The sequence below is a fragment of the Bombina bombina genome, chromosome 2 (assembly GCF_027579735.1).
Source record: "Bombina bombina isolate aBomBom1 chromosome 2, aBomBom1.pri, whole genome shotgun sequence".
Lineage (NCBI taxonomy): Eukaryota > Metazoa > Chordata > Amphibia > Anura > Bombinatoridae > Bombina > Bombina bombina.
This window is the reverse complement of record NC_069500.1, coordinates 1,113,450,406-1,113,477,943: the sequence shown is the minus strand read 5'-3', so window position 1 is coordinate 1,113,477,943 and position 27,538 is coordinate 1,113,450,406. Positions and strand designations below refer to the sequence as shown.

The window sequence follows — 27,538 nt, the reverse complement described above, 5'->3', positions numbered from 1 at the left end:
TTTTCACGCTCCATTGAAGTCGATGGGGGAATATGTTAACGCAGTCGCGATATATTCTAACTTTGGCTTTTTGCATGCATTGGGTTAGCGTGCATGTCGATAACTTTTTACTTTACACCTGTAATTCGCTAGCTTCCCCTATGCAAGCAAATAGCTTACTTCTAGCGGAGCTAGCACGTGTGCGATAAATAGCACCCCATTCGTAATCTAGCCCATAGTTGGCAAGTACCTGAATAACTTTTGTCCATGGGTACCAGAGTTTTATGTCTAGGTTATATATATGACCACATTAAGGACTACCATGTTTTTCAGTGTATAGACTACTTTCATTGACGGACTGTCGTGCTCTTTGCATGTGCAGTGACTGGCTTATGTAGAAATGGTAAAATGAGTCCATAGGATGCACAAGCAATTATCTTTAACAACATGCACCCAGTTTCTGATGATGTTGAGGAGAAGCTGCTGTTTCCCCTTGCTTTGCTAGCAGCTGCTATATTCCAGTAGCTGCTGGCAGTTCATCACAGTAGGTTGAAAAGCTGCTAGGAGATATGACTAATACAATGGTCCTTGAGAGAGATACCAGTAAACTTCAGAGTCAACCTCTCCTTGTGACGTGATGACGTAAAGGAAACGTACATCGGAGCATCCTAAAGTTATACGATTTCACGTCACAAGAAGAAGCAAACTCTGAAGTTTGTAATACAGACTGAAAACACCTAGCTTTGTAACCAAGAGCGCTGACAGTATACCTGTAGCACAGTTAAAAACTTTGAAGGTGCTGTAAGTGTAAAGCCTCAGGTTGATTGTGCTTGGCTATTTTATGTATTACGTTGTTTTTAAATAAAGCGGAGCCCCCTGCAAGAACTTGAGTTTATTCATTTGACTGCATGCCTTAGAGCTATTGTAGCTCCAACTAGTGTTAGTACTGCTGCTAGGATTTGAACTAAACACAGCTTTTTTAATGGTATTATGCTACGGAACCCTTTTTTTTTATCTTTCTTCACATTCAAACCTTAAAGGGACAGTCGAGTAAAAAAAAACTCATGATTTTAATAGGGCATGTAATTTTAGACAACTTTCCATTTTGCTTTGTTTTCTTGGTATTCTTAGTTGAAAGCTAAACCTAGGAGGTTCATATGCTAATTTCTTAGACCTTGAAGGCCGCCTCTAATCTGAAAGCATTTTGACAGTTTTTTCACCACTAGATGTGTTTCACATAGATAACCTTGAGCTCAGGCACGTGAAGCTCCTAGGAGTCAGCACTGATTGGCTAAAAATGCAAGTCTGTCAAAAGAACTGAAATAAGGGGGCAGTTTGCAGAGGCTTAGATACAAGGTAATCACAGGGGTAAAAAGTGTATTATTATGCAAAACTAGGGAATGGGTAATAAAGGGATTATCTACATTTTTAAACAACAATTCAAACAACAATTACTGTCCCTTTAAGGAAGGAGCACACCTCTAAATCATCATTTATGGTCATACAATATGAAATATATTCCTCACATAGGCTCTTCTCTTTTTTAATGCGTTCTGTCATGCACTTGGCTTTATTAGATGATAACAGTATGAATTACAACTGTTTGATAAACACATCTAAACACAATGACATGAAAAAGTGTTTATTCTATAGAGGAATGAGTTAGTTTTTTTTTTTTGCTGTATTCTTTGGTTCATTTTAAATCCAGCTTAAAAGCAATTGCACATTTCCTGTAACAGTAACATTATCTTGTATTTTAGGCATTTGAACAATGGAAAAAAGAAAAGGAATTGCATTTGAAAGAGAAAATACGGAAACAAAAGCAGGCTGAGTTGGAAAAGAAAAATGTGGAGCAGAAATTTGTACATGAAAAGAAAAAGGAGAATATACAAGCTGTTGAAGCATGGTAATATAATGTATAGATCACATGCATCTTATTTACTAAACTGATTGATACCTTCTTTAAAGATAATATATGTTATGACAACTAGCTCCCAAAATTATATAGTGGGTGAGTCATGGTAACCTGTGGTTGGAGTCAGTGTGGGTTAGGGGCAAGGCTGAGATGAATATGAGGGGAGCATAGCTGGGTGGACCCAAGTTTCAGTTTGTAAAACCAGGACATTTTTAGGGACAGCAGTGCAGCAGCAAGCACGGCTGGGCGTCTTGCATAAGTCAGAATGTTTGAGAATTCTGTCTCTTGATTAATTCTAAGTTCTAACTATACAATAATTTGAATAAGCTCTGAATATATTATTAGCCTATATTACAGTCCAGTATATAGTTCTCAGGAATGTGCATACCTTCTGTTGAGTATATATTGGCACTGGTAAAACTTTGCATGAAATAATTGTGCAATACTCATGCCATATTTTTTGTAAGTACTGTTTTATGTCGATAAGATGATGGGCTAATATTATACAAAGTCAGTCTTAGGTTGCTATTACCAGAAAATTCATTATTTAGAGCATTTATTTACAAATTACCAATACTACAACATTAGGTAATGGTTTAAATTTAAAGTAAACAAGTTATAGTGACTTTGGGCGCCACTTATCATACCCTGGGCGAACAATATTCCCAGCTGGAAACTTGTCATCCCAGCATTGTGGCAAGTGGGCAGCATTCCCTAAGCACATTTACCATTGCACAAGCAAATGCTTGTGCAGTTCCACCCCCTCCTCTCGCACAACCAATTGTGTGAGAGCACAGCTTGTCAATCATCTCAGTCAGTTCTGGCAAGGATGATTTAATTACCTTGAGCGGTTGTAAGACCACTGCTTCTTAACTAGCTGAGACTCTGAAGCTGTATCTGCAGCCTGACAAATGGTGATCATATTAACAAACATTACATGTTAGCACAGTGTCGTAAACCAATGCACACAGTTTAGTCTACTGGAGCCACAGGCACTAGATACAGTATTGCATAATATGTGCTAACTCTTCTTACAGAAAACTAGAATGCAAATTGTTTCTAGTTACATTTTCATTTCTGTGCTGAATAAATCAACTATCTCTTGTGGGTGTGTTTCCCTTTCCATCGCAAGACCTGTGGGAGTTGTCCTTATCAGCCAGTCAACAGTTGATACTCAGTATATTTATTTGTGGCCAAACATGCATTTCTTTCATGTAATTAGCAAGAGTCCATGAGCTAGTGACGTATGGGATATACATTCCTACCAGGAGGGGCAAAGTTTCCCAAACCTTAAAATGCCTATAAATACACCCCTCACCACACCCACAATTCAGTTTTACAAACTTTGCCTCCTATGGAGGTGGTGAAGTAAGTTTGTGCTAGATTCTACGTTGATATGCGCTCCGCAGCAAGTTGGAGCCCGGTTTTCCTCTCAGCGTGCAGTGAATGTCAGAGGGATGTGAGGAGAGTATTGCCTATTTTGAATGCAATGATCTCCTTCTACGGGGTCTATTTCATAGGTTCTCTGTTATCGGTCGTAGAGATTCATCTCTTACCTCCCTTTTCAGATCGACGATATACTCTTATATATACCATTACCTCTGCTGATTTTCGTTTCAGTACTGGTTTGGCTTTCTACAAACATGTAGATGAGTGTCCTGGGGTAAGTAAATCTTATTTTCTGTGACACTCTAAAGCTATGGTTGGGCACTTTGTTTATAAAGTTCTAAATATATGTGTTCAAACATTTATTTGCCTTGACTCAGAATGTTCAACTTTCCTTATTTTTCAGACAGTCAGTTTCATATTTGGGATAATGCATTTGAATTAATCATTTTTTCTTACCTTCAAAAATTTGACTCTTTTTTCCCTGTGGGCTGTTAGGCTCGCGGGGGCTGAAAATGCTTCATTTTATTGCGTCATTCTTGGCGCGGATTTTTTTGGCGCAAAAAATCTTTTCCGTTTCCGGCGTCATACGTGTCGCCGGAAGTTGCGTCATTTTTTTGACGTTATTTTGCGCCAAAAATGTCGGCGTTCCGGATGTGGCGTCATTTTTGGCGCCAAAAGGCATTTCGGCGCCAAATAATGTGGGCGTCTTGTTTGGCGCTAAAAAAATATGGGCGTCGCTTTTGTCTCCACATTATTTAAGTCTCATTATTTATTGCTTCTGGTTGCTAGAAGCTTGTTCACTGGCATTTTTTTTCCCATTCCTGAAACTGTCATTTAAGGATTTTGATCAATTTGCTTTATATGTTGTTTTTTCTATTACATATTGCAAGATGTTCCACATTGCAACTGAGTCAGAAGTTACTTGAGGAAAATCACTGCCCGGGGCTGGAGCTACCAAGCTAAGTGTATCTGCTATAAATTTTTGGTACCTGTTTCTCCAGCTGTTGTTTGCATTGCATGTCATGACAAACTTATTAATGCAGATAAAATTTCCTTTAGTACTGTTATATTACCTGTTGCTGTTCCGTCAACATTTAATTTTCAGAGTGTTCCTGATAAACATAAGAGATTTTATTTTTTAAATCCATTTAGAAGGCTATGTCTGTTATTTCTCCTTCTAGTTTACATAAAAGTCTTTTAAAACTTCTCTTTTTTTCAGATGAATTTTTAAATGAACATCATCGTTCTGATACTGATAATGGTTCTTCTGGTTCAGAAGTTTCTGTCTCAGAGGTTGATGCTGTTAAATCTTTTTATTTGTTCAAGATGGAATGTATTCGTTCTTTATTTAAAGACGTATTAATTGCTTTAGATATGGAGGATTCTGGTCCTCTTGATACTAAATCTAAACGTTTAAATAGGGTTTTTTTAAATCTCCTGTATTTATTCTAGAAGTGTTTAATCTCCCTGATGCTTTTTCTGAAGTAATTTCCAGGGAATGGAATAATTTGGGTAATTCTTTTACTCCTTCTAAACGTTTAAGCAATTATATTCTGTGCCATCTGACAGATTAGAGTTTTTTGGGACAAAATCCCTAAGGTTTGGGGCTGTCTCTATTCCTGCTAAAATGTACTACTATTCTTACGGCAGATAGTACTAAATTTAAGGATCCTTTAGATAAGAAATTTGAATCCTTTCTAAGAAAAGTTTACTTATGTTTAGGTAATCTTCTTAGACCTGCTATATTTTTACCGGATGTTGCTGCAGCTTCATTTTTTTGGTTAGAAGTTTTAGCGCAACAAGTATCAGATCATAATTTGATAGCATTATTTTTATTCTATAACATGCTAATAATTTTATTGGTGATACCATCTTTTGATATCATTTGAGTTGATGTCAGGTATATGTCTCTAGCTATTTTAGCTAGAAAAGCTTTATGGATTTAACTTGGAATGCTGATATGTCTTCTAAAGTTAACTTTGTTTTTCCCTTTCTTTCCAGGGTAATAATCATTTTTTCGTTCTTTTTCTCATAATAAGGAGCAAAAGCCTGATCCTTCATCCTCAGGAGCGGTTTCAGTTTGGAAACTATTTCCAGTTTGGAATATATCCAAGCCTTATAGAAACCTATAGTCAGCTCCTAAGTACCCATGAAGGTGCGGCCCTTTTTTCCAGTTCAGCTGGTATGGGGCAGATTACGTTTTATTCAAAGGAGTTTGGATCAATTCCGTTTTCAAACTCTGGTTTCAGAACATTGTTTCAGAAAGGTACAGAATTGGCTTCAGTTAAGGCCTCCTGCTAAGAGATTTTTTTCTTCCCGTGTCCCAGTTAACACAGCAAGGCTCAGCATTTCTGAAATGTGTTTCAGATCTAGAGTTGGCTGGAGTAATTATGCCAGTTCCAGTTCTGGAACAGGGGCTAGGGTTTTATTTTATCTCTTCATTGTACCAAAGAAGGTCAATTCCTTCAGACCAGTTCCGGATCTATCAATATTGAATCGTTATGTATACCAACATTCAAGATGGTTACTGTAGGACTATTCTGCCTTTTGTTTAGTAAGGGCATTTTATGTCTACAATAGTTTTGCAGGATGTGTATCTGCATATTCCGATTCATTCAGATCACTTTTAGTGTTTGAGATTCTCTTTTTAGACAAGCATTACCAGTTTTGTGGCTCTACTGTTTGGCCTAGCCTCAGTTCCAAGAATTTTTTTCAAAGATTCTCGGTGCCCTTCTTTCTGTATTCAGAGAACAGGGTTTTTGTATTTCCTTATTTGGACGATTATCTTGGTATTTGCTCAGTCTTCTCATTCAAAGAATCTCATGCAATTCGACTTGTGTTGTTTCTTCAAGATCATGGTTGGAGGATTAATTTACCAAAAAGTTCATTGATTCCTCAGTCAAGGGTAATCTTTCTGGGTTTCCAGATAGATTCAGTGTCCATGACTCTGTCTTTATCAGACAAGAGACGTCTAAATTGTTTTCAGCTTGTCGAAACCTTCAGTCACAATCATTCCCTTCGGTAACCTTATGCATGGAAATTCTAGGTCTTATGACTGCTGCATTGGACGCAATCCCCTTTGCTTGTTTTTCACATGCGACCTCTTCAGCTCTGTATGCTGAATCAATGGTGCAAGGATTACACAAAGATATTTCAATTTATATCTTTAAAACCGATTGTTCGACACTCTCTAACGTGGTGGACAGATCACCATCGTTTAATTCAGGGGGCTTCTTTTGTGCTTCCGACCTGGACTGTAATTTCAACAGATACAAGTCTCACAGGTTGGGGAGCTGTGTGGGGATCTCTGTCGGCACAAGGAGTTTGGGAATCTCAGGAGGTGAGATTACCGATAAATATTTTGGAACTCCATGCAATTTCAGTTTTGGCCTCTTCTGTAGAGAGAATCGTTCATTTGTTTTCAGACAGACAATGTCACAACTGTGGCATACATCATCAAGGAGCGACTCACAGTCCTCTGGCTATGAAAGAAGTATCTCAAATTTTTTTTTTTTTTTTTTTTGATTTGGGCGGATTCCAGCTCCTGTCTAATCTCTGCGGTTCATATCCCAGGTGTAGACAATTGGGAAGCGGTTTATCTAAGTCGCCAAACGTTGCATCCGGGCGAATGGTTTCTTCACCCAGAGGTATTTTTTCAGGTTGTTCAAATGTGGGAACTTCCAGAAATAGATCTGATGGCGTCTCATCTAATCAAGAAACTTCCCAGATATCTGTCCAGATCCCGGGATCCTTAGGCGGAGGCAGTGGATGCATTATCACTTCCTTGGAAGTATCATCCTGTCTATATCTTTCCGCCTCTAGTTCTTCTTCCAAGAGTAATCTCCAAGATTCTGAAGGAATGCTCGTTTGTTCTGCTGGTAGCTCCGGCATGGCCTTACAGGTTTGGTATGCGGATCTTGTCCGGATGGCCTCTTGCCAGCCGTGGACTCTTCCGTTAAGACCAGACCTTCTGTCGCAAGGTCCTTTTTTTCCATCAGGATCTCAAATCCTTAAATTTTAAGGTATGGAGATTGAACGCTTGATTCTTGGTCAAAGAGGTTTCTCTGACTCTGTGATTAATACTATGTTACAGGCTCGTAAATCTGTATCTAGAGAGATATATTATAGAGTCTGGAAGACTTATATTTTTTGGTGTCTTTCTCATCTTTTTTCTTGGCATTCTTTTAGAATACCGAGAATTTTACAGTTTCTTCAGGATGGTTTAGATAAGGGTTTGTCTGCAAGTTCCTTGAAAGGACAAATCTCTGCTCTTTCTGTTCTTTTTCACAGAAAGATTGCTATTCTTCCTGATATTTATTGTTTTATACAAGCTTTGGTTCGTATAAAACCTGTCATTAAGTCAATTTCTCCTCCTTGGAGTTTGAATTTGGTTCTGGGAGCTCTTCAAGCTCCTCCCTTTGAACCTATGCATTCATTGGTCATTAAATTACTTTCTTGGAAAGTTTTGTTCCTTTTGGCCATCTCTTCTGCCAGAAGAGTTTCTGATTTATCTGCTCTTTCTTGTGAGTCTCCTTTTCTGATTTTTCATCAGGATGAGGTGGTGTTGCGAACTTCTTTTGAATTTTTACCTAAAGTTGTGAATTCCAACAACATTAGTAGAGAAATTGTGGTTCCTTCATTATGTCCTAATCCTAAGAATTCTAAGGAGAAATCATTGCATTCTTTGGATGTTGTTAGAGCTTTGAAATATTATGTTGCAGCTACTAAGTCTTTCTGAAAGACTTCTAGTCTATTTGTTCTCTTTTCCGGTTCTAGAAAAGGCCAGAAAGCTTCTGCCATTTCTTTGGCATCTTGGTTGAAATCTTTAATTCATCTTGCCTATGTTGAGTCGGGTAAAACTCCGCCTCAGAGGATTACAGCTCATTCTACCAGGTCAGTTTCTACTTCCTGGGCGTTTAGGAATGATGCTTCGGTTGATCACATTTGCAAAGTTGCAATTTGGTCCTCTTTGCATATTTTTACTAAATTCTACCATTTTTATGTATTTTCTTCTTCTGAAGCAGTTTTTGGTAGAAAAGTATTTCAGGCAGCGGTTTCAGTCTGAATCTTCTGCTTATGTTTTTTATTAAACTTTATTTTGGGTGTGGATTATTTTCAGCAGGAATTGGCTGTCTTTATTTTATCCCTCCCTCTCTAGTGACTCTTGTGTGGAAAGATCCACATCTTGGGTAGTCATTATCCCATACGTCACTAGCTCATGGACTCTTGCTAATTACATGAAAGAAAACATAATTTCTTTCATGTAATTAACAAGAGTCCATGAGCTAGTGACGTATGGGATATACATTCCTACCAGGAGGGGCAAAGTTTCCCAAACCTTAAAATGCCTATAAATACACCCCTCACCACACCCACAAATCAGTTTTACAAACTTTGCCTCCAAGGGAGGTGGTGAAGTAAGTTTGTGCTAGATTCTACGTTGATATGCGCTCCGCAGCAAGTTGGAGCCCGGTTTTCCTCTCAGCGTGCAGTGAATGTCAGAGGGATGTGAGGAGAGTATTGCCTATTGAATGCAGTGATCTCCTTCTACGGGGTCTATTTCATAAGGTTCTCTGTTATCGGTCGTAGAGATTCATCTCTTACCTCCCTTTTCAGATCGACGATATACTCTTATATTTACCATTTCCTCTACTGATTCTCGTTTCAGTACTGGTTTGGCTTTCTACAAACATGTAGATGAGTGTCCTGGGGTAAGTAAGTCTTATTTTCTGTGACACTCTAAGCTATGGTTGGGCACTTTATTTATAAAGTTCTAAATATATGTATTCAAACATTTATTTGCCTTGACTCAGAATGTTCAACTTTCCTTATTTCCAGACAGTCAGTTTCATATTTGGGATTATGCTTTAATTATCATATTTTTCTTACCTCAAAAATTTGACTTTTTTCCCTGTGGGCTGTTAGGCTCGCGGGGGCTGAAAATGCTTCATTTTATTGCGTCATTCTTGGCGCGGACTTTTTTGGCGCAAAAATTCATTTCCGTTTCCGGCGTCATACGTGTCGCCGGAAGTTGCGTCATTTTTTTGACGTTATTTTGCGCCAAAAATGTCGGCGTTCCGGATGTGGCGTCATTTTTGGCGCCAAAAGCATTTAGGCGCCAAATAATGTGGGCGTCTTATTTGGCGCCAAAAAATATGGGCGTCGCTTTTGTCTCCACATTATTTCAGTATCATTTTTCATTTGCTTCTGGTTGCTAGAAGCTTGATGTTTGGCATTTTTTTCCCATTCCTGAAACTGTCTTATAAGGAATTTGATCTATTTTGCTTTATATGTTGTTTTTTCTCTTACATATTGCAAGATGTCTCACGTTGCATCTGAGCCAGAAGATACTACAGGAAAACCTCTGCCTGCTGGATCTACCAAAGCTAAGTGTATCTGCTGTAAACTTTTGGTAGCTATTCCTCCAGCTGTTGTTTGTATTAAATGTCATGACAAACTTGTTAATGCAGATAATATTTCCTTTAGTGATGTACCATTGCCTGTTGCAGTTCCCTCAACATCTAAGGTGCAGAATGTTCCTGATAACATAAGAGATTTTGTTTCTGAATCCATAAAGAAGGCTTTGTCTGTTATTTCTCCTTCTAGTAAACGTAAAAAGTCTTTTAAATCTTCTCTCTCTACAGATGAATTTTTAAATGAACACCATCATTCTGATTCTTTGGACTCTTCTGGTTCAGAGGATTCTGTCTCAGAGATTGATGCTGATAAATCTTCATATTTATTTAAGATGGAATTTATTCGCTCTTTACTTAAAGAAGTACTAATTGCTTTAGAAATAGAGGATTCTGGTCCTCTTGATACTAATTCTATACGTTTGGATAAGGTTTTTAAAGCTCCTGCGGTTATTCCAGAAGTCTTTCCTGTTCCTAATGCTATTTCTGCAGTAATTGCTAAGGAATGGGATAGATTGGGTAATTCATTTACTCCTTCTAAACGTTTTAAGCAATTATATCCTGTTCCGCCTGACAGATTAGAATTTTGGGACAAAATCCCTAAAGTTGATGGGGCTATTTCTACCCTTGCTAAACGTACTACCATTCCTACATCAGATGGTACCTCGTTTAAGGATCCTTTAGATAGAAAAATTGAATCTTTTCTAAGAAAAGCTTATCTATGTTCAGGTAATCTTCTTAGACCTGCTATATCATTGGCTGATGTTGCTGCAGCTTCAACTTTTTGGTTGGAAACTCTAGCGCAACAAGTAACAAATCGTGATTCTCATGATATTATTATTCTTCTCCAGCATGCTAATAATTTCATCTGTGATGCCATTTTTTATATTATTAGAGTTGATGTTAGATTTATGTCTCTGGCTATCTTAGCCAGAAGAGCTTTATGGCTTAAGACTTGGAATGCTGATATGGCTTCTAAATCAACTCTACTTTCCATTTCTTTCCAGGGAAACAAATTATTTGGTTCTCAGTTGGATTCTATTATTTCAACTGTTACTGGTGGGAAAGGAACTTTTTTACCACAGGATAAAAAGTCTAAAGGTAAAAACAGGGCTAACAATCGTTTTCGTTCCTTTCGTTTCAACAAAGAACAAAAGCCTGATCCTTCGTCCTCAGGAGCAGTTTCAGTTTGGAAACCATCTCCAGTCTGGAATAAATCCAAGCCTGCTAGAAAGGCAAAGCCTGCTTCTAAGTTCACATGAAGGTACGGCCCTCATTCCAGTTCAGCTGGTAGGGGGCAGGTTACGTTTTTTCAAAGAAATTTGGATCAGTTCTGTTCACAATCTTTGGATTCAGAACATTGTTTCAGAAGGGTACAGAATTGGTTTCAAGATGAGACCTCCTGCAAAGAGATTTTTTCTTTCCCATGTCCCAGTAAATCCAGTGAAAGCTCAAGCATTTCTGAATTGTGTTTCAGATCTAGAGTTGGCTGGAGTAATTATGCCAGTTCCAGTTCCGGAACAGGGGATGGGGTTTTATTCAAATCTCTTCATTGTACCAAAGAAGGAGAATTCCTTCAGACCAGTTCTGGATCTAAAATTATTGAATCGTTATGTAAGGATACCAACGTTCAAGATGGTAACTGTAAGGACTATATTGCCTTTCGTTCAGCAAGGGAATTATATGTCCACAATAGATTTACAGGATGCATATCTGCATATTCCGATTCATCCAGATCATTATCAGTTCCTGAGATTCTCTTTTCTAGACAAGCATTACCAATTTGTGGCTCTACCGTTTGGCCTTGCTACAGCTCCAAGAATTTTCACAAAGATTCTCGGTGCCCTTCTGTCTGTAATCAGAGAACAGGGTATTGTGGTATTTCCTTATTTGGACGATATCTTGGTACTTGCTCCGTCTTTACATTTAGCAGAGTCTCATACGAATCGACTTGTGTTGTTTCTTCAAGATCATGGTTGGAGGATCAATTTACCAAAAAGTTCTTTGATTCCTCAAACAAGGGTAACCTTTCTGGGTTTCCAGATAGATTCAGTGTCCATGACTTTGTCTTTAACAGACAAGAGACGTCTAAAATTGATTACAGCCTGTCGAAACCTTCAGTCTCAATCATTCCCTTCGGTAGCCTTATGCATGGAAATTCTAGGTCTTATGACTACTGCATCGGACGCGATCCCCTTTGCTCGTTTTCACATGCGACCTCTTCAGCTCTGTATGCTGAACCAATGGTGCAGGGATTACACGAAGATATATCAATTAATATCTTTAAAACCGATTGTTCGGCACTCTCTAACGTGGTGGACAGATCACCATCGTTTAATTCAGGGGGCTTCTTTTGTTCTTCCGACCTGGACTGTAATTTCTACAGATGCAAGTCTCACAGGTTGGGGAGCTGTGTGGGGATCTCTGACGGCACAAGGAGTTTGGGAATCTCAGGAGGTGAGATTACCGATCAATATCTTGGAACTCCGTGCAGTTTTCAGAGCTCTTCAGTTTTGGCCTCTTCTGAAGAGAGAATCGTTCATTTGTTTTCAGACAGACAATGTCACAACTGTGGCATACATCAATCATCAAGGAGGGACTCACAGTCCTCTGGCTATGAAAGAAGTATCTCGAATTTTGGTTTGGGCGGAATCCAGCTCCTGTCTAATCTCTGCGGTTCATATCCCAGGTGTAGACAATTGGGAAGCGGATTATCTCAGTCGCCAAACGTTGCATCCGGGCGAATGGTCTCTTCACCCAGAGGTATTTCTTCAGATTGTTCAAATGTGGGGGCTCCCAGAGATAGATCTGATGGCCTCTCATCTAAACAAGAAACTTCCCAGGTATCTGTCCAGATCCCGGGATCCTCAGGCGGAGGCAGTGGATGCATTATCACTTCCTTGGAAGTATCATCCTGCCTATATCTTTCCGCCTCTAGTTCTTCTTCCAAGAGTAATCTCCAAGATTCTGAGGGAATGCTCGTTTGTTCTGCTAATAGCTCCGGCATGGCCTCACAGGTTTTGGTATGCGGATCTTGTCCGGATGGCATCTTGCCAACCATGGACTCTTCCGTTAAGACCAGACCTTCTGTCTCAAGGTCCTTTTTTCCATCCGGATCTGAAATCCTTAAATTTAAAGGTATGGAGATTGAACGCTTGATTCTTGGTCATAGAGGTTTCTCTGACTCCGTGATTAATACTATGTTACAGGCTCGTAAATCTGTATCTCGAGAGATATATTATAGAGTCTGGAAGACTTATATTTCTTGGTGTCTTTCTCATCATTTTTCTTGGCATTCTTTTAGAATACCGAGAATTTTAGAGTTTCTTCAGGATGGTTTAGATAAGGGTTTGTCCGCGAGTTCTTTGAAAGGACAAATCTCCGCTCTTTCTGTTCTTTTTCACAGAAAGATTGCTATTCTTCCTGATATTCATTGTTTTGTACAAGCTTTGGTTCGTATAAAACCTGTCATTAAGTCAATTTCTCCTCCATGGAGTTTGAATTTGGTTTTGGGAGCTCTTCAAGCTCCTCCGTTTGAACCTATGCATTCATTGGACATTAAATTACTTTCTTGGAAAGTTTTGTTCCTTTTGGCCATCTCTTCTGCTAGAAGAGTTTCTGAATTATCTGCTCTTTCATGTGAGTCTCCTTTTCTGATTTTTCATCAGGATAAGGCGGTGTTGCGAACTTCTTTTGAATTTTTACCTAAAGTTGTGAATTCCAACAACATTAGTAGAGAAATTGTGGTTCCTTCATTATGTCCTAATCCTAAGAATTCTAAGGAGAAATCATTGCATTCTTTGGATGTTGTTAGAGCTTTGAAATATTATGTTGAAGCTACGAAATCTTTCCGTAAGACTTCTAGTCTATTTGTTATCTTTTCCGGTTCTAGGAAAGGCCAGAAAGCTTCTGCCATTTCTTTGGCATCTTGGTTGAAATCTTTAATTCATCTTGCCTATGTTGAGTCGGGTAAAATTCCGCCTCAAAGAATTACAGCTCATTCTACTAGGTCAGTTTCTACTTCCTGGGCGTTTAGGAATGAAGCTTCGGTTGACCAGATCTGCAAAGCAGCAACTTGGTCCTCTTTGCATACTTTTACTAAATTCTACCATTTTGATGTATTTTCTTCTTCTGAAGCAGTTTTTGGTAGAAAAGTTCTTCAGGCAGCGGTTTCAGTTTGAATCTTCTGCTTATGTTTTTTGTTAAACTTTATTTTGGGTGTGGATTATTTTCAGCAGGAATTGGCTGTCTTTATTTTATCCCTCCCTCTCTAGTGACTCTTGTGTGGAAAGATCCACATCTTGGGTAGTCATTATCCCATACGTCACTAGCTCATGGACTCTTGTTAATTACATGAAAGAAAACATAATTTATGTAAGAACTTACCTGATAAATTCATTTCTTTCATATTAACAAGAGTCCATGAGGCCCACCCTTTTTTGTGGTGGTTATGATTTTTTTGTATAAAGCACAATTATTCCAATTCCTTATTTTATATGCTTCGCACTTTTTTTCTTATCACCCCACTTCTTGGCTATTCGTTAAACTGATTTGTGGGTGTGGTGAGGGGTGTATTTATAGGCATTTTAAGGTTTGGGAAACTTTGCCCCTCCTGGTAGGAATGTATATCCCATACGTCACTAGCTCATGGACTCTTGTTAATATGAAAGAAATGAATTTATCAGGTAAGTTCTTACATAAATTATGTTTTATGTAAGAACTTACCTGATAAATTCATTTCTTTCATATTAGCAAGAGTCCATGAGGCCCACCCTTTTTTTGTGGTGGTTATGATTTTTTTGTATAAAGCACAATTATTCCAATTCCTTATTTTATATGCTTTCGCACTTTTTTATCACCCCACTTCTTGGCTATTCGTTAAACTGAATTGTGGGTGTGGTGAGGGGTGTATTTATAGGCATTTTAAGGTTTGGGAAACTTTGCCCCTCCTGGTAGGAATGTATATCCCATACGTCACTAGCTCATGGACTCTTGCTAATATGAAAGAAATGAATTTATCAGGTAAGTTCTTACATAAATTATGTTTTCTCATGCATGTAATTGTATCAATAGAGATGTCACAATTATATGTTTAACCCCCACAAAGGGGTTAAACTAATAGTTAAAGTACCGCAGAGGACTGCTGATCCCAAGTGGATACTGCTGCTGATTGGATCAGTTCTTTGCAACTCTCAATCGGTAATTTAACACTATGTTTAACCCCTTTATGGTGGTTAACATGATTCATTTCTCCTCTTTTATATGCATGATAGGACATTTGTAACTATTTTGTCTATTAGGAGAATCAATTGGTTGTAGAAAACATGAAATCCAGACCTCTGTAGGATAAAATAGCTGTTTGTTTGTTTATTTGTCAAAATGTAGGAGTAAACGTAAAGAACATGTACTGGAAGAGAAGAAAAAAGAGAAAGTGCATGAAAAACTGAAACATGAGAAAATAAAGTCAGAAAAGCAGGACAAAGATAAAAAAGCTTTGGAGGTGTATGAAGAATGGCTGGTAAGGCTTTGTGTCATCTATTCTTTAATGACGTTTTAGAAAGAACTTCTGTAAGAACAAAAAAGCCTAGGGAAGATTCTCAAACCAATGCAGCCATGGGACATTTTAACATTTTAGGAAGTCGCCAAAACTGCCTCCTGGAAGACCATAACCTTTTTTAACTTGTCAAAAATACATTTACAACTTATCTCTAGAAAAAAATCTGCTGCTCAGCACAGCAGTGATACTGTATTTCCTTTCCTATACAGATAAACCATTTGATATAGTTTTCCTGTGAAACCTCTATTCACTTAAAGAGTAACACAACAATCTTACATAAATAGATTTATGTCAACACCATAAATCTATTAAAAAAAAAAAACCTTATTAGACCTTATTGGAATTGCAGTTATTGCATTATTTGTAAATGTATTTGGAATCTCCTTTAGCTCCTGCCCTTCATATTGCTGTAATGCAGGTTCCTCTTTATGTCTGCTTGATGCTCTTATGCTTTGTGTGAGGGGCTAATCTGCCTCTATGGGGTGCTAAAAATAAGCACAATTTATATTTAGCACTGATTATATCATCCTAGCAGGTCATATGAAATGCATGTGTAATCTGAAATGGATCAATGTGTACACTGAAGATGAAGCTAGAACTTTTTAATAAAACTGTCACTTATACAGTATTACCCATAGGGCACCATAGTATATACACAATTAAAAAAACTCTCATCTTTAAATATTTCTTCCTCTTCCAGCAGCTAACTGTACACAAAAGCAGTGCAAGTCCTTGCAGAACACATGATCTTTAGTTTGTGTTTTTTCCAGATGCTTTTCTGCGATAAAACATCCCAACTCTATCATTCATCCCATAACATTCTCATATACTCTCCCCCCACTCTCTCTTAATTATTGTGACAAAACAGAAGAGAGACAGAGTGCGATTTGACATTCCTAGACATCTGCGTAACATGTTGGCAGTACATTTTATTTTAGAACTTTTCATTTTTTAGTTTCTTTATATAATTAGCCATTTGAATGTGGTATAAGAAATACATTTAATTAGTTAATATATTTGCAAAACAATGGAATGTTTTCTAAGAACGATACCTGTCTGGACATAACTATAACTTTAGACAGGATTTAAGTATGACCTATCACTAAACAGGCCTCATATTCCTGGACGGGAATCTCAATATCACATGCAAGGATTGGTTTGGTTGTTTGATTGCTAATTTGAAAAAAATAATAATAATATTACACAGCTAACACATTTTAGCTTATAAACTGCCCTTTTTAAAAGCTAAAAATAAGCAAATATGGACCAGATTACGAGTGGAGCATAAACGTTTGTACATGAACAATAAGGGGTGTTGTCACTCGTCAGGCTTATTACTGGTATTAGGAGTTGAAAGTAATCGTGATTTACTCTAGAATGATTACCGCTAGCTGAGTACATATGGTGAGCCAATGGCAAGAGGCATATGTATGCAGCCACCAATCACCTACTATCTCCTAGGCGCTACTAGAAAAGGTGAAAAACAGATGCTGTTATGAAATACATAAAAGGAAGGAAGGGGCCCTGACTCCTCTTAAAATATTAAATATCAATAAAGGACTGAGTACACACAAAGCGCAAAACTGTTCAGTGTAAAGTAAATCATTAAATAGTAGGAAGGAAATGACAGTGTGATGCACACTTAAGCGAGATAAAGTTTGTAGATATGTCAGTTGCTCCTAATGTCACAAGAGAATGATGAAAGGCTTATTCAAAGAGTTCATATGCTGTACAGTTCTATTGTTGTTATACTCACGATAACTTCCCCCAATTATATGAGGTAAGGATTGCGTCTAGGGATAAGATGTCAACCATCCACGTCCAATTTTTCTGTTAATTTTCAATGGCACGTCCCTCGTCTGGAGTATACTTCAAAACTGTGCGTGTTGGATCACGTCTAGCGGGAGGAGACCAATATCCCACACTGGTGTTCCTTTTGGTATACAATGAAACGTCCCACGTCCTCCTGGGATTCCGTAGTGTATAATGGCACTCGTATGTGTGTAATGGCACTCGTATGTTTATGTGTACATGAAAGACACAAACATAGAAACTAACAAAGCAGGTACCTTTTATTAAAAATGACAAGCAGGAAGGTAAAATTGCAATTACAATTTGTAACCTCAATCGATATGAGGTATCATAAGCGTGTCAATAAAACAATGAAGCATTCACAGGCTTCAGAAGAAGATGGATTTTTCTTGCTTTGGTCAGTAAAATAGCACTCAATAGCCCAAAAACAAAATGTAACTAATATGCCAGGTACAACACTCCAAACCTTATGTGTTTCGAAGTGTCTAATACTTCTTCATCCAAGGTATTAGACACTTCGAAACGCATAAGGTTTGGAGTGTTGTATCTGCCATATTAGTTTCATTTTGTTTTGGGGCTATTGAGTGCTATTTTACTGACCGGTTTTCCTCTCAGCGTGCAGTGAATGTCAGAGGGATGTGAGGAGAGTATTGCCTATTTGAATGCAGTGATCTCCTTCTACGGGGTCTATTTCATAGGTTCTCTGTTATCGGTCGTAGAGATTCATCTCTTACCTCCCTTTTCAGATCGACGATATACTCTTATATATACCATTACCTCTGCTGATTCTCGTTTCAGTACTGGTTTGGCTTTCTACAAACATGTAGATGAGTGTCCTGGGGTAAGTAAATCTTATTTTCTGTGACACTCTAAGCTATGGTTGGGCACTTTGTTTATAAAGTTCTAAATATATGTATTCAAACATTTATTTGCCTTGACTCAGAATGTTCAATTTTCCTTATTTTCAGACAGTCAGTTTCATATTTGGGATAATGCATTTGATTTAATCATTTTTTCTTACCTTCAAAAATTTGACTCTTCCCTGTGGGCTGTTAGGCTCGCGGGGGCTGAAAATGCTTCATTTTATTGCGTCATTCTTGGCGCGGACTTTTTTGGCGCAAAAAATTCGTTTCCGTTTCCGGCATCATACGTGTCGCCGGAAGTTGCGTCATTTTTTGACGTTATTTTGCGCCAAAAGTGTCCCGGATGTGGCGTCTTTTTGGCGCCAAAAAGCATTTAGGCGCCAAATAATGTGGGCGTCTTATTGGCGCGAAAAAATATGGGCGTCGCTTTTGTCTCCACATTATTTTAGTCTCATTTTTTCATTGCTTCTGGTTGCTAGAAGCTTGTTCTTTGGCATTTTTTCCCATTCCTGAAACTGTCATTTAAGGAATTTGATCAATTTTGCTTTATATATATGTTGTTTTTTCTCTTACATATTGCAAGATGTCTCACGTTGCATCTGAGTCAGAAGATACTACAGGAAAATCTCTGTCTAGTGCTGGATCTACCAAAGCTAAGTGTATCTGCTGTAAACTTTTGGTAGCTATTCCTCCAGCTGTTGTTTGTATTGATTGTCATGACAAACTTGTTAAAGCAGATAATATTTCCTTTAGTAAAGTACCATTGCCTGTTGTAGTTCCTTCAACATCTAAGGTGCAGAATGTTCCTGATAATATAAGAGATTTTGTTTCTGAATCCATAAAGAAGGCTATGTCTGTTATTTCTCCTTCTAGTAAACGTAAAAAATCTTTTAAAACTTCTCTCCCTACAGATGAATTTTTAAATGAACATCATCATTCTGATTCTGATGACTCTTCTGGTTCAGAGGGTTCTGTCTCAGAGGTTGATGCTGATAAATCTTCATATTTATTTAAAATGGAATTTATTCGTTCTTTACTTAAAGAAGTACTAATTGCTTTAGAAATAGAGGATTCTGGTCCTCTTGATACTAATTCTAAACGTTTGGATAAGGTATTTAAAGCTCCTGTGGTTATTCCAGAAGTTTTTCCTGTTCCTAATGCTATTTCTGCAGTAATTTCCAAAGAATGGGATAAATTGGGTAATTCATTTACTCCTTCTAAACGTTTTAAGCAATTATATCCTGTGCCGTCTGACAGATTAGAATTTTGGGACAAAATCCCTAAAGTTGATGGGGCTATTTCTACCCTTGCTAAACGTACTACTATTCCTACGTCAGATGGTACTTCGTTTAAGGATCCTTTAGATAGGAAAATTGAATCCTTTCTAAGAAAAGCTTATCTGTGTTCAGGTAATCTTCTTAGACCTGCTATATCTTTGGCTGATGTTGCTGCAGCTTCAACTTTTTGGTTGGAAACTTTAGCGCAACAAGTAACACATCATGATTCTCATGATATTATTATTCTTCTACAGCATGCTAATAATTTTATCTGTGATGCCATTTTTGATATTATCAGAGTTGATGTCAGGTTTATGTCTCTAGCTATTTTAGCTAGAAGAGCTTTATGGCTTAAAACTTGGAATGCTGATATGGCTTCTAAATCAACTTTACTTTCCATTTCTTTCCAGGGTAACAAATTATTTGGTTCTCAGTTGGATTCCATTATTTTAACTGTTACTGGTGGGAAAGGAACTTTTTTACCACAGGATAAAAAATCTAAAGGTAAAAGCAGGGCTAATAATCGTTTTCGTTCCTTTCGTTTCAACAAAGAACAAAAGCCTGATCCTTCATCCTCAGGAGCAGTTTCAGTTTGGAAACCATCTCCAGTCTGGAATAAATCCAAGCCAGCTAGAAAGGCAAAGCCTGCTTCTAAGTCCACATGAAGGTGCGGCCCTCATTCCAGCTCAGCTGGTAGGGGGCAGGTTACGTTTTTTCAAGGAAATTTGGTTCAATTCTGTTCACAATCTTTGGATTCAGAGCATTGTTTCAGAAGGGTACAGAATTGGTTTCAAGATGAGACCTCCTGCAAAGAGATTTTTTTCTTTCCCGTGTCCCAGTAAATCCAGTAAAAGCTCAAGCATTTCTGAAATGTGTTTCAGATCTAGAGTTGACTGGAGTAATTATGCCAGTTCCAGTTCCGGAACAGGGGATGGGGTTTTATTCAAATCTCTTCATTGTACCAAAGAAGGAGAATTCCTTCAGACCAGTTCTGGATCTAAAAATATTGAATCGTTATGTAAGAATACCAACGTTCAAGATGGTAACTGTAAGGACTATCTTGCCTTTTGTTCAGCAAGGGAATTATATGTCCACAATAGATTTACAGGATGCATATCTGCATATTCCGATTCATCCAGATCATTATCAGTTCCTGAGATTCTCTTTTCTGGACAAGCATTACCAGTTTGTGGCTCTGCCGTTTGGCCTAGCTACAGCTCCAAGAATTTTTACAAAGGTTCTCAGTGCCCTTCTGTCTGTAATCAGAGAACAGGGTATTGTGGTATTTCCTTATTTGGACGATATCTTGGTACTTGCTCAGTCTTTACATTTAGCAGAATCTCATACGAATCGACTTGTGTTGTTTCTTCAAGATCATGGTTGGAGGATCAATTTACCAAAAAGTTCTTTGATTCCTCAGACAAGGGTAACCTTTCTGGGTTTCCAGATGGATTCAGTGTCCATGACTCTGTCTTTAACAGACAAGAGACGTCTAAAATTGATTGCAGCTTGTCGAAACCTTCAGTCACAATCATTCCCTTCGGTAGCCTTATGCATGGAAATTCTAGGTCTTATGACTGCTGCATCGGACGCGATCCCCTTTGCTCGTTTTCACATGCGACCTCTTCAGCTCTGTATGCTGAAGCAATGGTGCAAGGATTACACGAAGATATCTCAATTAATTTCTTTAAAACCGATTGTTCGACACTCTCTAACATGGTGGACAGATCACCATCGTTTAATTCAGGGGGCTTCTTTTGTGCTTCCGACCTGGACTGTAATTTCAACAGATGCAAGTCTCACAGGTTGGGGAGCTGTGTGGGGATCTCTGACGGCACAGGGAGTTTGGGAATCTCAGGAGGTGAGATTACCGATCAATATTTTGGAACTCCGTGCAATTTTCAGAGCTCTTCAGTTTTGGCCTCTTCTGAAGAGAGAATCGTTCATTTGTTTTCAGACAGACAATGTCACAACTGTGGCATACATCAATCATCAAGGAGGGACTCACAGTCCTCTGGCTATGAAAGAAGTATCTCGAATTTTGATTTGGGCGGAATCCAGCTCCTGTCTAATCTCTGCGGTTCATATCCCAGGTATAGACAATTGGGAAGCGGATTATCTCAGTCGCCAAACGTTGCATCCGGGCGAATGGTCTCTTCACCCAGAGGTATTTCTTCAGATTGTTCAAATGTGGGGACTTCCAGAAATAGATCTGATGGCGTCCCATCTAAACAAGAAACTTCCCAGGTATCTGTCCAGATCCCGGGATCCTCAGGCGGAGGCAGTGGATGCATTATCACTTCCTTGGAAGTATCATCCTGCCTATATCTTTCCGCCTCTAGTTCTTCTTCCAAGAGTAATCTCCAAGATTCTGAAGGAATGCTCGTTTGTTCTGCTGGTAGCTCCGGCATGGCCTCACAGGTTTTGGTATGCGGATCTTGTCCGGATGGCCTCTTGCCAACCGTGGACTCTTCCGTTAAGACCAGACCTTCTGTCACAAGGTCCTTTTTTCCATCAGGATCTGAAATCCTTAAATTTAAAGGTATGGAGATTGAACGCTTGATTCTTGGTCAAAGAGGTTTCTCTGACTCTGTGATTAATACTATGTTACAGGCTCGTAAATCTGTATCTCGAGAGATATATTATAGAGTCTGGAAGACTTATATTTCTTGGTGTCTTTCTCATCATTTTTCTTGGCATTCTTTTAGAATACCGAGAATTTTACAGTTTCTTCAGGATGGTTTAGATAAGGGTTTGTCCGCAAGTTCTTTGAAAGGACAAATCTCTGCTCTTTCTGTTCTTTTTCACAGAAAGATTGCTATTCTTCCTGATATTCATTGTTTTGTACAAGCTTTGGTTCGTATAAAACCTGTTATTAAGTCAATTTCTCCTCCTTGGAGTTTGAATTTGGTTCTGGGAGCTCTTCAAGCTCCTCCATTTGAACCTATGCATTCATTGGACATTAAATTACTTTCTTGGAAAGTTTTGTTCCTTTTGGCCATCTCTTCTGCCAGAAGAGTTTCTGAATTATCTGCTCTTTCTTGTGAGTCTCCTTTTCTGATTTTTCATCAGGATAAGGCGGTGTTGCGAACTTCTTTTGAATTTTTACCTAAAGTTGTGAATTCCAACAACATTAGTAGATAAATTGTGGTTCCTTCATTATGTCCTAATCCTAAGAATTCTAAGGAGAAATCGTTGCATTCTTTGGATGTTGTTAGAGCTTTGAAATATTATGTTGAAGCTACGAAATCTTTCCGTAAGACTTCTAGTCTATTTGTTATCTTTTCCGGTTCTAGAAAAGGCCAGAAAGCTTCTGCCATTTCTTTGGCATCTTGGTTGAAATCTTTAATTCATCTTGCCTATGTTGAGTCGGGTAAAACTCCGCCTCAGAGAATTACAGCTCATTCTACTAGGTCAGTTTCTACTTCCTGGGCGTTTAGGAATGAAGCTTCGGTTGATCAGATTTGCAAAGCAGCAACTTGGTCCTCTTTGCATACTTTTACTAAATTCTACCATTTTGATGTATTTTCTTCTTCTGAAGCAGTTTTTGGTAGAAAAGTACTTCAGGCAGCGGTTTCAATTTGAATCTTCTGCTTATGTTTTTCGTTAAACTTTATTTTTGGGTGTGGATTATTTTCAGCAGGAATTGGCTGTCTTTATTTTATCCCTCCCTCTCTAGTGACTCTTGTGTGGAAAGATCCACATCTTGGGTAGTCATTATCCCATACGTCACTAGCTCATGGACTCTTGCTAATTACATGAAAGAAAACATAATTTATGTAAGAACTTACCTGATAAATTCATTTCTTTCATATTAGCAAGAGTCCATGAGGCCCGCCCTTTTTTTGTGGTGGTTATGATTTTGTATAAAGCACAATTATTCCAATTCCTTATTTTATATGCTTTCGCACTTTTTTATCACCCCACTTCTTGGCTATTCGTTAAACTGAATTGTGGGTGTGGTGAGGGGTGTATTTATAGGCATTTTGAGGTTTGGGAAACTTTGCCCCTCCTGGTAGGAATGTATATCCCATACGTCACTAGCTCATGGACTCTTGCTAATATGAAAGAAATGAATTTATCAGGTAAGTTCTTACATAAATTATGTTTTTTCTTATGAAAATAAAGGAAAATCCTTGAATGTGCCAGCAAGCAATCTGTCCTCTGATAGTAGACCCCAATGTTTCCGAAAAATCCTTTTTAGGGGAGCAATATGATAACCATAGGATACCACAAATGGAATCCTATCATTTAGAGTTTTCTTAGAGGATTTTTTTCTGTATGAGGTCAGCACGGGGGATAAGATCTACCTTAGATTTATGTGTATGTAACAGGTCAATAGGATATCCCCTGCTCTCAAAGCAATCAAAAAAATTAACAAATTGTTCATTCAGGCGTGATGTATCATTGACTATACGTTTAGCCCTTAAAAGTTGGCTGAAAGGAAGGCTCCTAATGGTCTGTGGAGGATGAAAACTAGAAAAAACCAACAGGTTATTTCTATCCGTGTCCTTTCTAAATACATCTGTGAACAAGGAACCATTTCTCAGGGAAACAGTTATAACAAGAAAATTGTGTGTCTTAGAGTCATAATTGATGGTAAATTGAAGGTTTGGATCAAAAGTATTCAGGGCACTTGGGTACACCACAGATAATTCAGGTGATTCATCATCTGACCAAGATTCTAGAAGTCCCTCCCCTTTAGGTCAAAGTACTTACAAACACAAACCCAAAGAAAAAAGAGAACACACAGAAGGGGGGGAGAGGAACAGGAAATCACATGCAAACAAGGCACAGCAAAAGATAACTGAAGACTTAGTAATTAATATTTCTTCCATCATACTTGATCCTCTTACCACCTCTGTTTTTCAAAAAGGCTTATCCTTTATTCCAACAACAGGCCCCAATTTTTTTAAAATTGAAACAGACTTACAGAGATTCTTTAGGAATCTCCGGTTCAAAGCTTTTTTTGCCACTCATCCCCAGGAAAGTAGACATGAAGCATTTGTGGACTTTGAGTCAATTCCATACACAGGTCCAAGGCCTTAGACCTAAAAGTTCAGCACATGCACCAGCTACTAATAGCATGGTAGAATCTTTTATTACATTAATCAAAAAAGACTTTGATAAACTAAAGTTGAAGGGCATAAAAATTGGTACTCCAAATTTGACCTTGGCTGAAAGGAAGGTTCTTGAGGATCTGAGATCTAGAAAATACCTGATCATTAAACCAGCCGATAAGGGCGGGGCCCTACTCATCATGGATAGAGATCAATATATGACAGAGGTCCAAAGTCAGTTGGATGTGACCGACAACTACTTGAAGTTAACTTTCAACCCTACCAGCAAATTTCAATCTTATATACAATCCACAGTAGATTTGGCATTAGATTAGTGCATCATCACTAAGAAACAAGCAGATTTCTTAATTCAAAGAGATCCTGTTATACCAGTAATATACTGTTTGCCAAAAATACATAAATGTTTAAATAATCCTCCAGGTAGGCCTATCGTGGCTAGCACAAATTCCATCTTTCAACCAATCTCAATATTTCTTGATAAGCTTTTGCGACCTTTGCTGGAGGATGTTCCTTCACATTTGGAAGATTCCTCAGACTTTTTGAGACAGATTGAAAATTTGGAATTTAATAGGGACTCAATCCTTGTGACTTTGGATATTAAATCATTGTATACATCTATACCACATCGTGAGGGTATGAAATGCATTGGTGAACAATTAAACAGAATGGCTCTCTATTTGCCCAGGGAACGGATGTTCATTATGGGTTTACTTGAAATAGTGTTAACAAGGAACTATTTTCTCTTTGGAGAATTTTTTTACTTGCAAACAAAGGGTACGGTGATGGGGGCCAATATGGCCCCCACATACGCATCCTTGTATGTACATGAATTTGAATACAAATTTCTTTATAACAACCAGAACTTTAAGACATTCTGCAGTTTTTGGGAAAGATATATTGATGATGTTTTTATGGTTTGGACAGGTGACTATAATTCCTTAATGTCTTTCTTTCAGGAATTGAATACTTTTGATCCAAACCTTCAATTTACCATCAATTATGACTCTAAGACACAAAATTTTCTTGATATAACTGTTTCCCTGAGAAATGGTTCCTTGTTTAGAAAGGACACGGATAGAAATAACCTGTTGGTTTTTTCTAGTTTTCATCCTCCACAGACCAGTAGGAGCCTTCCTTTCAGCCAACTTTTAAGGGCTAAACGTATAGTCAATGATACATCACGCCTGAATGAACAATTAGTTAATTTTTTTGATCGCTTTGAGAGCAGGGGATATCCTATTGACCTGTTACATACACATAAATCTAAGGTAGATCTTATCCCCCATGCTGACCTCATACAGAAAAAATCCTCTAAGAACACTCTAAATGATAGGATTCCATTTGTGGTACCCTATGGTTATCATATTGTTCCCATAAAAAGGATTTTTAGGAAATATTGGGGTCTACTATCAGAGGACAGATTGCTTGCTGGCACATTCAAGGATTTTCCTTTATTTTCATATAAGAGAAACCGGAATCTGAGAGACACCCTGGTTAAAGCAGATGTAGGTACTGAGTCAATGAGAGTAGCTGAGAATTCTGTTTCACAAGGCACATTCCCCTGTAACAACTGTGCACAATGTAACTCCATACAAATAGGGGATACAATTACACACCCCAGATCGGGCAAACGTCTGTCGATTAGAGGACATTTTACATGTGACTCCAATTATGTAGTCTATGTCATCAAATGTCCATGTGGGCTAGCCTACATGGGCGAAACCACGAAACCCATTTGTGAAAGGATCAAACAACATAAAGTAGCCATTGGTAAACTTGACCCCTCGGCCCCTGTTGCCCATCATTTTACACTTTTAGGGCATAATAAAAGTCAACTTAAGTTTCAGGTGGTGGATGGGGTTGGCCCTTTAAGAAGAGGTGGTAATAGGCAAAAATTACTATTTGAAAAAGAAGCACTTTGGATCCAAAAAATGGATTCTTTGACTCCCTATGGCCTTAATAGGGAAATTACATGGGGCACTTTTGTATAGGGTCTGCTGGTTTATCTGTTTTCTTCGGTAAGAGATATGAAGGTCTTTATATAGACACTTAAACCATTTTTTATATTTTGTGTTTTACATTATTAGTTTGTTTTATAGATTTTTTCCTTATTTTTATTACTCTGTAGCCTTTGGGTCCCTCCAAAAATAGTAGCTCTGTACCTGAGATTAATATAAATGGCCACAGCTTAATCGCATTGTTACTTAATACATTTGCGCATGTCTGTGTGATGGCTGTTTTTTATGTATGAGCCGTGGAGTAGTGACACCGAGTGGGCGTGACTTATAGATAACAGGTTTCAAGCTTAAAAAGGAGGTGGCTATCCGGATGACGACAGGCCAAGTTGAAGGGCGGAGCCCGAAACGTGCGTTGCCTGACTGGTGGATGTGACATCAGACGCCAAGGGAGTTGGATACTCACATGCTGTTTTGGGTCGCTGACATTTCTATGTATGCGGAGCACAGCTAGAATCACCACTGTTACTTGTGACTTCATCACGGACGCTTTCTACTACATACCTGACACGGTTTGTGTGAGATCGCTCAGTGAGCGTTATATTTGCACAGCTCTTTATCCTCACGGCGGACTTTATCCTTGAGTGCTAGAGTGGCATAAAATATACCATCAAAGTTGATACATATATGGAAACAAGGTTTATACATAAATGGAAACACTTTGTTACACCTTGGTGATACTTGATATTACTTGTTATCCTGACAACGTTTACCATCTTTTTGATGTATGAACTTTCTGAAGTGCATGAACTGCTCTAATCATTATACATCTGTGAATCTTTGCTATACTTTTTACCTCTGCAATTGCCAGCTACCTAACCACTGCTTCTTTGCCATTTGCATGAACTGCTTATAGTGCATGAACTGCCTTAATCTCATAGTGTTTGTATCCTACACAGATATACCCATGGTTTTGCATATATAACCTGGGGTTGCTTTTTTGCTCTCCATCTGACCTCCATTGTTGCTTGAAAACTGGGGACGCCCAGTTTGTATGGATGATTGTGGCATTTTGATTTTGTGTATTCAGTACAATTACGAAGTTGTCTGTTTCTCCTTGTACATTAAAGGATATTTCTTGCTTTGCACATTTATGCATTCATTATTTATTTACATTAAGTGCGAAGTCTAATATTTAAATTTATACTATTTCTTGGTGTAATTGGTAGTAGTACACCGTAGTCTCGAGCACTTCTTATTTCTTGTTCATATTTTACACATATATTTACTTGTTAGT

At 38.2% G+C, this 27,538-nt stretch overlaps 1 protein-coding gene across 1 annotated transcript in view; it reads left to right on the top strand.

The window, feature by feature from the left end:
* Window positions 1–27,538, top strand: part of MAP9 (microtubule associated protein 9) — a 263,616-nt gene that overhangs the window by 231,698 nt on the left and 4,380 nt on the right. Inside the window, exons 11-12 of the mRNA XM_053703765.1 lie at window positions 1,740–1,885; window positions 15,082–15,214. Coding sequence (XP_053559740.1) covers window positions 1,740–1,885; window positions 15,082–15,214 — 279 coding nt within the window. The remainder of the gene's footprint in view (window positions 1–1,739; window positions 1,886–15,081; window positions 15,215–27,538) is intronic.